General features: G+C 44.6%; 1 protein-coding gene across 4 annotated transcripts in view; it reads right to left on the minus strand.

The window, feature by feature from the left end:
* The window catches only part of LOC116937957 (NACHT, LRR and PYD domains-containing protein 3-like), a 98,767-nt gene that overhangs the window by 17,752 nt on the left and 66,682 nt on the right, over positions 1-14,333 (minus strand). For 2 of the 4 annotated variants that reach the window (XM_076057055.1, XM_076057054.1), the window contains 2 exons: positions 12,088-12,171; positions 11,171-11,504 (listed from right to left, as the gene is read on the minus strand). The exons of 1 other annotated variant lie outside the window; for it this stretch is intronic. In XM_076057055.1, coding sequence (XP_075913170.1) covers positions 11,423-11,504; positions 12,088-12,171 — 166 coding nt within the window. In that variant the 3' untranslated portion in view covers positions 11,171-11,422. Of the gene's footprint in view, positions 1-931; positions 8,434-11,170; positions 11,505-12,087; positions 12,172-14,333 lie in introns of those variants that run through there. One more of the 4 variants, XR_012931035.1, reaches the window with a different exon arrangement.

The following is a 14,333-nucleotide window of genomic DNA, read 5'->3' on the forward strand; positions in this document are numbered from 1 at the left end:
ACTGCTCGAATGACTTCACTTTGGTCAGGAGGTCCCTGACCCTTTCCCTTTCCAGCTAGGTCAGCTAACCTCTGTGCCTTCCCTGCACACCCCCAAGGTGGTGACCTGCATTCATTCTTCCGTTAAAACAATCCCTATCTCTTCTCCTTAGTCCATCTTGCGGCTACTTCCTACCCTGGTCCCCCAGCTACGACCTGGCCTACCCCAAATCCTCCTTAACCACTCCCACCTCTGCTCCTGTCACCACAACTACACCACCACGTTTAATAATCCCACTCTCTATTTTAACCACTTTTATATTTCGTACAATTGTATGATTACTGTAAAGCGCCTTGGACGAAGGTGGTATGTAAATCTGATTAGAATATTCAGAGGAGTGGAGCACGTGTGTAGGAGTTACACAATGGAGCTGAATGCATCGCGTGAGAAGCGCGCCCTGAGAGAGGAGACGGACGCCTCGTATCTGCTGATCTCCCATCAGCAGATCACAGCCACGAGTAGGTGTGGGTCAGCTGCTCCGTGTTTTCTCACTGAGGCAATGGTTTCCTCATTCTAATTCCCATTCTGTATATGTGTACACGTGTGTATATTCGCGTGTACACGTATGCAAATATGTACGTGTATGTGTGGCAGTGTGTTTATGATTCCCGCTCACAGTCAACACCAGTAACGAATATCTGAACCAGTCCTGGGCCTCCCAAAGGTCGAATCAACCACAAAGGGTATCAGTACCTGGTCCTGTATAAAAAAAACGCCACTAGGGATACAAAGGCGGCCGGGCGTGGTGCTGGCCACCCACCCCCTCGTGTATTGTTCTGGCCTTCAAATGTGCTCGCTAACAGCATTTGCCCCAACAGTCTGTTAAGGCTATAGGAAGATCTTTGTTTTTTGTGTGCACATGTAGTGTGTTGTACGGAGGCACACACTGGAGTTGAAGGCACCACGTTTATTTAACAACTCCACAAAAGGTGAACTCTGAACGTACACTGGTTCAACGTCTAGGTGATAACTACGCAGTTAACTATGTGAGTAGCTGGTTAACTACACGATCGGGTCAGTCAGCTTACACGCTGCCTGACCCTTGATGCCGAGCGAAGACCGAAGAGACGTAGCACCCAGGGTTGTTGATTCCACAGACGAGCCCCGATCACTCGGGGGGCTTCCCCTTTATCCCCCCGAGCCCGGCCTCGCTCCGCCTTCGGCCACGCCCCCTTCTCGTCCCCCCGTCACGTGTCCCTCGAGCCCCCTTTGGCTCGCTTGCATGTCAATCTATGCTCTGGTTGCCGAGAGACCTCCCGGCGTTTCCACTCCTGTGACAGTAGCTGGCGCTAAGCGCCATAGTGACATCCATGACGTCACTACACATATATGTAAAAGTCACTATGTACTTGAGTGTGTGTACATATGTTTGTATGTATATATGTGTATATGCGTGTCTTTTCGATTTAAAGCTTTCGTGACTGCAATGATTCATCTTCTTTGGTTCTTTCGGTAAAGTCATGTAGAATGAGAATAAAATAGTAAATTGATAAAACAAAATAACACAATAATATTTTTTTATCAATTTATTATTTTATTCTCATTCTACGTGACTTTACCGAAAGAACCAAAGAAGATGCGTGTCTTTGTTTTGTGTACAGTATATGTATACGTGTGTATGCCTAGCAGGTGTGATATAGTTAGGTGTGAGGATCAGTGCTGGTTAATGTAAACATTCTACAAATTTTCACGTCAAGCAGATTTGCACATTCCGCAGATATGAGTTCAGTCACACAAAGCTATGAGTTCAGTCACACAAAGCTGTGAGTTGTAGATTGTTGCGCAGCGAGACTCAATATGTGAATTGATCAGTAAACATATTAAATGTCAATCAATACAAACTACCATCACAATTATAGCAACCACCACCATTCGAATAATCACCACCATAATAATTATAACCGACACCACCATCAGAAGTAAAACTACAACGATTATCATAAGACTTGGAAACATCACCACCATCTGTTGGGGGACGGGTACATCTTATACTTCGTGACGTCTTTTTAAACATTCGGATAACTTCATTGCCACCACTGTCACGAGCCCTGTCGCGCACTACCCCGCAATCAATAATTATTATTTTCATTAGTTTACCCGAAATAGACTTAAAGATATCTTACAGAGTTCAAACAATGCAAATATTTACGAAGAATTAAGCTACTTAATGATAACCTTAATATTTTACACTTGTGGCGAGTTTTAATTTAAGGGTGCTGTAGTTGGGGTGCTATGCTGGTAACGACACCCCACAGAAACAATGTTAATACCCTTTAAACAAACATTGAGAAAATTAGAACATGTCCGACTATCTGTATCGTTTATTATTCGGATTACTAACATAGCAAAATCGTCACAATATTCGATAGTCCTTGGCGAAAAACCATGTGTTTAAAATCTGGTGGTTTACGTGTTTGTAGGTACAATTATTAAAGTTTCAAAATAACGTAACTTAGCAAAAATTAGGCTATTCATTTTTTATTCTAAATTCCCTTCACTTTCAGGAACATGTTATGGCTGTCAGTGATCATCATTATTACCTCCTCAATAACGTTTCAAACAAATCCCACCAGGGCGCTGTGTACTGCCAGGTGCGGGCACGTGACTGGAGCGATGGCTCATGCAGCGCTGTAGCTGCAGTAGTGGTGACACCTGGTGTGAGTGAGCTCACGTGTCTGCACGTGGTAAAGCACAGCCTACTTGTGAGGGTTGCTCCATTTGAGCCCCCTGACTCTTCCCACAATGGAGGGTCTGTCCACTCACCAGGCCCCATAGCTGAACCACCCCACTCAGGCAAACCCTAAGCCTACAAAAGTGGAGACCATTCCTCACTTTCCAACCACAACACAAATAAAAAAAAATCAATTAAAACCAATACACCAAAACGCGCGACACAAAATCTAACGCTCACCAACACAATTACTTTACACATTTTTATCAACATCTCCCACATGTCGATAGTACGACTGTCCTCTTGAAAGCACAGATCTTGCTTCCTAAAAATGGGTAACGCACTCGATTAACTGTAATAGTATGGTCACTGCATGGAACTTTGCTTGAGCACAGGTTGCGTTGAACTCGAACAAGGTAAGTTGAAACGATGATTACGGCCTGGTAATATTCACTGATCCACTGTGCAGAAGAGGAAAATGTTGCACACGAAGAAGGTAAGTTGATACTTGAATTCATGCCTGGTAACATCATCAACAACAATATCAGAACAATGACTTTTCTTCATAAGTAACTTTACCAAAAGAACCAAAGAGTATAGATTCCTGCAGTCACGAAAGCCTCAAATCAAGAGAACATTAATAATATATCAACGGCGATTTTACATATCGAAAATACCATCAACATTAATGACACATCGATATATATAAGGTTATACTGTATAATATAAACAACAATATGGCAATGATAATATCATAAACATTACTTCGATACATTTTATCAACAGCCGTACAATAATTTTGCAACCACAACGGAAGCCACGATATAACCACAAACCAAATTATGACCACAATTAAAACGATAATGTAAGCACAATCATTACCACATTATTAGCACAACGCCCAAATTGCTACATTATTAACGCATTACAACGACAACATCCACATAATAACCTCAACATAATCACATCCACCATAACATAACCATAACTATGACGTAACCACATTAATATGGGATAGAGAGGAGTTCGGATCCATTTTCTCTCCCATGCAAATACCTCAAAAGAAAAGGCACCAATGCGGACTTTTCAACGCGCTTTAAAAGCGGCATGAAGAGGGACAATAACTCGATCGGAAATACAGTCTTAATGAGATCTAGAATTGATTAACTATGCCTTGAGACACTTTGTCCAAGGACACGAATCAAACAGTCTAGCATAGAGCCCCCGCACATCGACCAATCACAGAACACCGAGTCCCACCGACTTTACACAACTCTAGTATAGAGCCCCCGTGCATCGACCAATCACAGAACACCGAGTACCACCGACTTTACACAACTCTAGCATAGAGCCCCGTGCATCGACCAATCACAGAACACCGAGTACCACCGACTTTAGAAAACTCTAGCATAGAGCCCCTGCGCATCGACCAATCACAGAACACCGAGTACCAACGACTTTAGACAACTCTAGTATAGAGCCCCTGCGCATCGACCAATCACAGAACACCGAGTCCCACCGACTTTACAAAACTCTAGCATAGAGCACCCACGCATCGACCAATCACAGAACACCGAGTACCACCGACTTTACACAACTCTAGCATAGATCCCCCGCACATCGACCAATCACAGAACACCCAGTACCACCGACTCCTCGAAACTTCTCGCAACTCGAACAACACAGCTCCCCATCGCCCTCGTGCGTTGACAACAAAGCACAGTGGTAATAAAACAAACGACTGTTTGTACCAAACCTTCCACATGATCCACTCTTGTGTGACGACTCAACGCAGCAGAAGTCCAGGGTAGCTAACGGCAGTCTCAGGACTTGGCTGGGGACTTCAACAGCGCCCTGAGCAACTCAACGCAGTTACAGTCTCGGGATCTGCCTGGCGCCATCAACAGCACCTTGTCGAGCTCGACACGGCTGCAGTCACGGAGCTTGCGCTCTCGACAGCGCTCTTGAGAGACTCCACGTGGCGACAGTCTGAGGACTCGGCTGGCGCCTTCAGCCGCACGTTGAATAACTCAATGCAGCTGCTGTCCCGGTCACTGAGCCGCGCGCCCTGCAGCAACAGCAGCTGGTCCTCTACTGGAGTCCCTTGCACGTAAGCGTCGATCGTCTGGCGAACGCCGACAGCAACAGCCGCCGCCACGGAATCCCCAGCCCCCTCAGCAGTATGAGGGTAATAGCAATCATCCTTGCATGTTTTCAAGATGATTGATATATTATTTAATTATTGCTTTGCGATTAATTTTAATTATTATATATAAAAGTCTCCACGCGTGCGCGCTTGCAAGGGATTTGGTTCTCGAACGGTGGGCTTTATGTAGGTAAACATTTGCCACGCAGCACGCCCTAAGCCCCGCGGTGGGAATAGGCTATTCCGTTTTCTCATCCATAAACCTGAAAGTAGTTTAATTAACAAATTTGTGGCATTCTTAAATTCATTATTTACTTATTGAACGACATCGACCGTACCAACTGACAATTGCCTGGGGGAGGTGGACCCTGCCAAGTGATGCGCGTTCGGTCCAGCTCACGGGGGACATTTCGTTTTAGCGTGTAACATGCAATATACACATCACACTGCGGATTTTTCATCACAGTATGATGTCCTATTCGCCCCCCCCCCCAACACAATGTGTCCAGTTTATACTACAGAGTCCGTAGATAATATTATATTGCTTACATACCATTATTCTTGCACGGGCGGGTGATTGGGTGTGGGGGTAGTGGCCCAGCCTGCCAACGTGCCACCTCCCCCGCCTCTGCAATGTAGGCCAGGACGGGGGCTCCGCACGGGCCTAGGCCTGACCAAGCCTATGGTAAGTACAAATATCCTTGCTTCTTACTCTAAGCACTCAGGTTCATTGTTTACTATTATTAAACAAATAAGTTGACAAATATTACAATAATAATGTTTGTGTGTATATGATAACTCACATTCATTGCTTACTATTATGAAACAAATACGTTCCCAGATATTAAAATAATAATCTTTGTGTGCACATAAGAACTCTGGTTCATTGTTTACTATTATGAAACTAATTGGTTCCCAGATATTACAATAATAATCTTTGTGTGCACATAAGAACTCTGGTTCATTGTTTACTATTACGAAACTAATTGGTTGCCAGATATTACAATAATTATGTTTGTGTGCAGATAATAACTCAGGTTCATTACGTAATGTTATGAAACAAATACGTTGCCAGATATTACAATAATAATATTTGTGTGCCACATACGACCTCTGGTTCATTGTTTACTATTATCAAACTAATAAGTTGGCAGATATTACAGCAATGTTTGTGTGCAGATAACTCAAGTTCATTGTTTACTATTATGACACTAATAAGTTGGCAAATATTTCTATAATAATGTTTGCGTGCAGATAACAACTCAGATTTATTGTTTACTATTATCAAACTAATAAGTTTCCAAATATTACAATAATAATGTTTGTGTGCACAAAACTCATTCTTACTTATTAGGCTGCTAAATATTTCCTTTTTCTGCTGTTTTTATGACGCTGCGACCGTCTACTGGCAGTCTGTCATGTGGCCTGCTGCCTGCTGATTAATTAACGTCAGTGCACTGCCACTCTATTATCTACACTGCTAATTTTGCTTTTGCCCATTAAAAGTGTATGCCAGTCTATAATCTGTTGCCTGCTTCTTTAGCTCACTCAGTGTACTGCCAGCCTTTCATGTCGACTGTATTCTGCTTTTTCAGCTGCTGCCCGTATTGCCAGCTTTTCATGTCGACTGTAGAAATGCTTATGTCATTGAGTCGGCATACTGGCAGTCTATAATCTAGACTGTAGCCTGCTTCTCAACTTACCTGTGTGTACTGCTGCTCTTTAATTTACACTTATTTAACCTTATTTCTTCAATGAATTTATATTGCTTCGATTGTTCTTACATACCAAGAAAACACCATCGCACGATTTCCTGACACTAACAGAGCCCTACAATAACACATTTTCCTGTCGCAAGCCCAAGATGGGTACCACGTCAAGTTTCCTCCAATTACAAAGCTGCAGGACAAAGACATCCTCACAAAACTGTCTCCTCTAAAAAACGGAAATTCCTTCGTGATCATGGACAGAGGAGGAAACCACATATTATTGTGCGCCAACCTCTTTCACCAGTATGTTATCGATGATGCCAACATTGAGAGTGAGCGCGTTCTTTACATTCAACTGAATCACAACCACCGGCGTGTGAACAGTATGCTCATCTCTGGGATGCCATCAATGCCGAAGGAGATGCAAATGGTCACAATGTGGGCTCATTAGTTATTTTGCCTTCATCCTTCACAGCTCCACCAAGATTCATGAATGAGAAGACTCAGGATGCCATGATGTACATCAGCCAATATGCCACGCTGCATCTCTTCATCACCTTCACTTGCAATCCGAAATGAAAGGAGATCCAGGTTTACTTTTATCCAAACCAAAAGCCACCAGACAGACATGACATCTTAGCGAGTGTCTTAAAGCTCAAAGTTTATGACCTCATGATGCTTATTACGACCAACGAAGGCGACATCTTTGCATAGACAAGCAGAACCTTGCACACAATTGGGTGGCAAAAACGTCATCTTCCTCATGCTCACATTTCCCTATGGATGACGTAAACAATTCATGCAAGTCATTGACACATTTATCAGTGCTGAGCTACCTCACCCCCATCAAGACCCTGCCCATTTCCTATGTGGTCTGCAACCAAATGGTCCATGGCCCATGTGGCCAGTTCTATCCAAATGTCCCATGTATGCAAGACCAGAAGTGTTCCCAGAGGTATCCATGCAACTACTTAAAACACACTCAGTCGGCCCATGATGGCTATCGTTTATATCGTCACAGAACTACTGAGCATGATGGATTTCAAATTATGCTCAGTCCTGCCACTAACTCGCTAATTAAGGTTCACAACCGGTGGATTGTTCCCTACTGCCCTCTCCTGTGCAAGATCTTCCAGGCCCACTTTAATGTCAAATTCTGCTATTCTAAAAAAATCTATCAATTATCTTTGACAATACATCAACAAAGGCTCTGACATGCCTGTCTTTGCTTTACCAAACAGAGGGACAAAGTGTGCATGAGCTCAAACTTTTTTCCAAGGAACATACATCAGCAACAATGGGGCCATTTGCTGAATTATTATCTTCTCCATCCATGACCGGAACCACAGTTGTCTATTTGCCACTTCACCTCCAAAATGGTCAACTCATCTACGTTCACAAAGGAAATGCCCAACAACAGGCCCTGGCGCCACAAGATACCACCCTGATGGCGTTCTTTGTTTTGTGCACAATTTACCCATTTGCTACCAACCTGCTCTACCATTACGTTCCCTCCTACTATACATGGGCTGCTAAAAAAAAAAACATTTAAGCGACGTGCTGCTGACGATTTAACCGGATGCCTTAGGACAAGTCTACACAGTTCATCCCAACAATCAGCAGTGATACTTTCTCCCAATGCTTCTCCATGTTGCCAAAGGGCACAAATCTTTCCAAGACCTCTAAACAGTCGAAGGAGTTGTCTGTCAAACATACAGGGAAGCTTTCAATCTTCGTGCGATTCTTCCGCATTATCACCATCTTCATAAAGCTATGACAGAAGCTTCTGTTGGTCAGTCCTCTTTACAACTGACATTGCTCTTCTGCATGAATCTTCAAGTTTGCAGCCCATCTAACCCCATGGGACTCTGGCAAAAATACAAAGAGGGCATGAGTGAGGACATCCTCCACGGAGCTCAATTACAAAATACAAACCTCGACCTCAACTTTTCTGATGTCAATCTAGATTTGAAGTTTTCGTGACTTCTGTCATCTTCAAACAGGCCCTCATCCTCCTTCAGGACAAACTGCACTCCATTGGTGCTAAACACCTCGCGTCTATGGGACTACCAACGCCCTACAGGACAACCTGCATGCCCTTGCTCAAGAGATCCTACGTTCAATATGCTATTATGCTTTACAGCTTCGTACACTTATTGAGGAAAATTAACCAAAGCTGATGGATGCACAAATTGAAGCCTACACGAAAATTTTGCAACACATTGAGACTACCTTGATGCACCTGCCAGTACTCGAAAGACCTTTGTTTTCAAACTGCTCCTAGCTAAGACTCGCCAGAGAAAGAACATTGCTCCAGCTGTGGCATTATCGGGCATTGCAGTGTCAGTCGATGTGTGTGTGTCAGTCGATGTGTGTGTGCTGAGTCCATATGTGTGTGCATTTAGGTCCATGTGTGTCTGCGTATTTTTTGCCCGGGCAACGCCAGATGTGTGTGTGTACGTCGATGTGTGTGTGTTAGTCGATGTGTGTGCATGGCTCCATGTGAGTGTGTGTGTGTCTCTATGTGTGTCAGTCGATGTGCGTGTGTGTGAGTCCATATGTGTGTGTGTTAGTCCATGTTTGTGTTAGTCCATATGTGTGTGTAAGTCAATGTGTGTGTGTGTGAGTCGATGTGTGTGTGTTTGAGTCAGTATGTGTGTGCGTGTAGGTCCATGCGTGTGTTTAAGTCCATGTGTGTGTCTGTCTTTTTCGAACGGACAACGCCCGATGTGTGTGTGCGTCGAAGTGTTTGTGTGTGTCAGTCCAAGTATGCGTGTCAGTCCATTTGTGTGCGTATCAGTCACTCTGTGTGTGTGTGTTAGTCCATGTGTGTGTGTTAGTTGATGTGTGTGCATGGCTCCATCTGAGTGTGTAAGTGCATTTCTTTGCGTGTCTGTAGGCCCATGTGTGCGTGTGAGTGGAGAGAGTGCAGATCATTAAGGACCTTCATAATGGTGAGCGTGCCCGGGTAAAACTACGTGGCCGGGAGTCAGAGCCATTCCCTGTATACCTTGGGGTGCGACAGGGATGTCCTCTGGCTTCCACATTATTTAACATCTATTTTGACCACGTAGTTCGTGAAGCCTTCAATAGCTGTACCGGGGGAATCTCCATATGGTACAGATATAATGGGAGGCTGATCGATGCCCGGGTGCGGTCAAGGGATGGCTCCCTATTGCTCAACCATGTTATGTATGCTGATGATTTGGTAATAGCTGCTCATTCAGAGGAGGAGTTGGAGACGCTGCTGCTGAGACTGGAGCGTGCCACTAAGAGGTGGGGCCTTACCATCAGCCCCACCAAAACTAAGCACCTGCCTGGGTATTTTGTACCATCGGACACTCCACCCCCACAACTCCCAATCGGTGATGGGGCAGTTGTGGAGCGAGTGGAGAGTTTCCCATACCTGAGCAGTGTGCTTATGACCGGCTCCAGTTTAACAGCAGAGGTCTCACTCCGAATCAGTCGAGTGGCAATATCTTTTCATTGGTTGCGTAATGCTGTGTGGAAGCTACCTGGTCTGTCGCTCCGCACTAAGCTTCAGGTCTTCTCGGCCATGGTCATTCCCTCCCTTCTCTATGCTTGCGAAACTTGGACCCCCTAATGGAACATTTTCGCCGGTTAGAAACATTTAGGCCGGCCTGCCTACGATCCATCCTGGGTTTAACCAGGCTGGATTGTGTGAGGAGCTCACAAATCCTTGAAAGATCTGGACAAAGTCCCATCGGTGAGCTCCTCAAGGCAGGCAAGGCTGCGTTGGCTGGGCCATGTAGCCCACATGCCCAATCACCGCATGCTCAAACAGCTTTTGTTTGGCCTGATCGAGGGGGATAAACGGGCGTGGCACAGGCTAGAGAAGAGATAAAGTGATGTGGTACAGGAGGATGTGGAGCTGAGTGGACATGCTGATGACTGGTACCAGTGATAGCAAGATCGGCCTCTGTGGAAGAGGCTCGTGAAAGACACTACTGGGCAGTTGGAGGCAGTCGCCCTCCAACAACAACGGAGGGTGGATCGAGCGACGCTCACGATAACGAGTGGAGCACCGGGTGGCTGAAGCACAGCAAGTTGGCACAGTAGGGGGCACAGGTGGTGCATCAGCCAGTCAGCTCAGCCGTCTCAGTCAGTCGACCCGTGGCACCTGGGTCTGCCCCGTGACCTCCTGCCTGCGGGCGTCCGACACTTCACTAGGCCTCAAGGTGCAAATAGCCTGGCACAAGCGTCGTGGTGACGTCACCGCCACCAAGTGGCGAATAGCGGTTGTGTGTGTCTTTTTTGCTCGGGCAACGCTGGGTACTTCCCGTTAGTTATTAATAAATTCCTTCAAACTGAAGTCGACTTGGAAGATTACTTTTAGACCGATCAATGCGCAGTTGAAAGTTAAAATACATGAATATTAAACAGATATAGGGTGACTGTTGAGACTAGGATATGTGCATGAGTGGTACACACTCGCGTGCATGAGTGTGGTAAACACTCATGCACAAATGTATGCACATTCATTAAAAAACATTCCTACTCAGTGCCAGACCATTTCAAATCCACTTGCATCCCCTTCCCCCGCATGTCCTCCGCATGCCCCCCAGCACCACTCCCCCACAACCCCCAACATCGCTTCCTTCAACAACACATTCATAAATACACTTCAACATCATCGTAATCACCACGCTCATCAGAATCTTGGAGCCGCATTCACCTCCGGCTCCGTGTGGAGCTCACAAAGAGTTCCCCGCTCATTGTATCAGAGCCGGTGCCGGCGATCGGAGCTGTGGAGGTGAAATGCTACAGGCTGGTGTGCGATTCGCTCATGGGGCAGCTCCGTCTGCTGCTGGGTCAGCATCGCCTCTCAGCTTAAATCTACAAACGCAGGTTTACTCTGTGAGTCCAGTTGCTCCTCAGCTCCTGCTTCACTTCCTCACTGAAGTCATTGCCATCCACCCTGCAGCACAGAGAGAGGTTCACGCTGACGCGGGTTCACACGGAGACTCGAGCAGCTCCTCACAGTTCGAGACCCACACAGCCCCCACAACAACCGCGCTGGATGAAGGTCACCCCATGCCATGAGAGCTGCTTTACAATACTTCACCACGCAGGTCATTGCAGGTCTGTGATGGCAGGGACTGCAGATCTAGGATAGTATAGTTCAAGGGAGGATTGTGCTGCACACTGGTCCGTTGCCCACAACTTAGCTCTGCTGCCTATAACCCCTGTGGTTATGTGCGTCATCCATCTAAGCACTATCTAGGCTAAAACCTGCTTATCTTGCAGATTTAAGATAAGGCGCATTCCCAGTCGTTTGGTCATGCTCCTTGGTCTGATAATGCTTATTACATGTACTGGAATACACTCCACGACTAATCCCAGTTCTGGCAATGGCTCGTGTTGATAGGACACAGCCGTGCTGTGGAGAAGGTCCATTGCTCAAAACATTGCCTTTTGCATATATTTGTTATGTTAAGGCTACAGAGTTTTGTCTGTAGCAACAATTAGAGTGTGTATGAGACACGAGCAGCATAACTTACCAGAGCTCCCTCAATGATTTGTTGGTGATCATAATGTCATGAAGAGATAGGATCGATTTGTCCATCAGTGAGCAGTACTGCAGACTACAGGAGAGAAGAGGCACTGAGTGAGGTGAAATTGGAAAATAAAGTGTACACTCACAAGAAATGGAGAGTAACTCAACATCCTTCAATACAATGACAATGGTGGAAATCTTATAGAATCAGTTAAACAAAGAGGGAGGGAGTGATCATTGCGGACACAGGAAAGCAACCCTATTTGTCTATTATTTGTGTAATGCGGCTTTGTCCAACACGACATTTCCAGTAACGTAACCCCCCGGCGAGGTCTGCCTGTATGAAATATTGTATTCAATATTGTTTGACCATAAAAGGCCAATGTAGATACAGGCAGAATGGCCAGAATCAAAATGTGAATATTTATTTATATTGGAGAATCAGAAAAGCTACTTGACTTTACCGAAAGAACCAAAGAGTATGGATTCCTGCAGTGACGAAATCTTCAAATCAAGATAGAATGTTTTCAATGTATAGGTTTGGCGTATAGGTCATTGGTGACTTTATGGCTGTAATAAGGGTCAGATTGTGGTCTTATGAAGGTAAACGCATGGGTGGGCAATTAATGTCAAGATTGCAGCCGTTCGTTATATAAACTAATTAATTTTAATTTACGACGTTAAATACACATGGCCATCGATTATATCCAGAGCGTCATTATCTGGCTTCCAACATCCGGTGAAACGGGAAAAACTGCTGGAAAGGCTTTACCAGTTTACCGACCGGCACCATGTGCGTGACAAAACAAGTAGCTATGCTTTATTTCAGTGCCAAATAATATATACGGTACAGTAAATACCGACACTTTTTACAGCAGGATATTTATTTTGTCATTGTATATTTATTTAAATATGTTCACACCGCAAACTACTTATAACACCAAATATACATACAGAACACCGATAAGCATCTTATTCAAGAATGTGCAAAAATAAGCTATTTTAAATAATGATGCGATTATCTGGGTTTTTTTTATCCAGTACCCCGTTCCCTCCCTAACCACTGGATAATCTATGATCTACTGTATTAACATAATATTGTTTAAATCATGGGTTAAAGTAGGTAATGTGACAATTGTATTGTTATTTAATAGTGGTTAAAAGTGCTGTAATAAGTGTGGCTAATAACTTAATGATTGCATAAGAAATAAAGTTATAATAGACGTTAAAATACAACATTATCATGCTATACTGAGTATATTATATTCTTTGGTCTTTCAGTAAAGTCACGTAGATAGGTTAAAAAAAAATAACAAAAAATAACCAAAAGCTATGACGTTTCAATCGCAACACAAGCAGTCGTCTTCGGGGTTAGCTTCCAAGGCAAACTGTTTATAACGGTTTCAAATAGGTATAGCCCAAATGTCTGCAGCCAATGATAATGTAAGTGGTGGAGAGCCAACATACCGCAACCAAGTGGTCGGCGCGCGAAGTGGCTGTGCTTTTGTGAACCCTGTGAAAGCGCAAGTTTGAAATGGGCGTAAAGCACCACTAACATCGAAAGGTGCTACGATGGAAACATCATAGCCAATTATGACTTAAAACTGGTCGATAACGTTCTTCCTATGATTGATCAGTTTGTACTCATCTTCTCGGTTGAAAATGTGTCTGTGTCTATATACATGGATGGCTTCATGAACGAACCTTTGTTGATAGCCAGTGGGCGGGCAAAGTACCTTCGTCTTGGAGAAATCAATTCCGTGTGAGCCCACCGCATTAAAACAATGATTAGCCACGGCCGAGGTATTGGTCCTACCGTGTTTCAGATCTGCCTAAAGTTCACGAACACAGTCCGAGACATGTCGCTTAGTTTCCCCAATGTAACTACTGCTGCAGACACAGCTTAGTTTGTAGACAACGGGGCATTGCATGTCAGGGATCACATCCTTCACAGTGACCCCTGCCAGTGACCCCTGCTATGTATTGCAAGGTGATGGTTTTGATTGGGTCCTCAGAAGGCTATTTTCCAACGGTTGGGGTGATAGCTTTACGGATTGTGTAGTCCAAATATCCATTTATCTTGAGAGCTTGGTGTACATGTTACAGTTCATGGGCTAGGTGTTGATGGTCGCAAATACACCGAGCTCTATGGTGTAGAGTTTTGATTAGGGAATTATTCTGGGATGGATGGTAGTGGGAGTCAGGTTTTTAGGTAGGCATCCGTATGGGTGGCTTTCCTGTAGAGAGTGT

This window comes from Petromyzon marinus, chromosome 79 (genome assembly GCF_048934315.1).
Source record: "Petromyzon marinus isolate PM22_M1 ecotype Great Lakes invasive population chromosome 79, UKy_Petmar_22M1.pri1.0, whole genome shotgun sequence".
In the NCBI taxonomy this organism is placed as follows: Eukaryota; Metazoa; Chordata; class Hyperoartia; order Petromyzontiformes; family Petromyzontidae; genus Petromyzon; species Petromyzon marinus.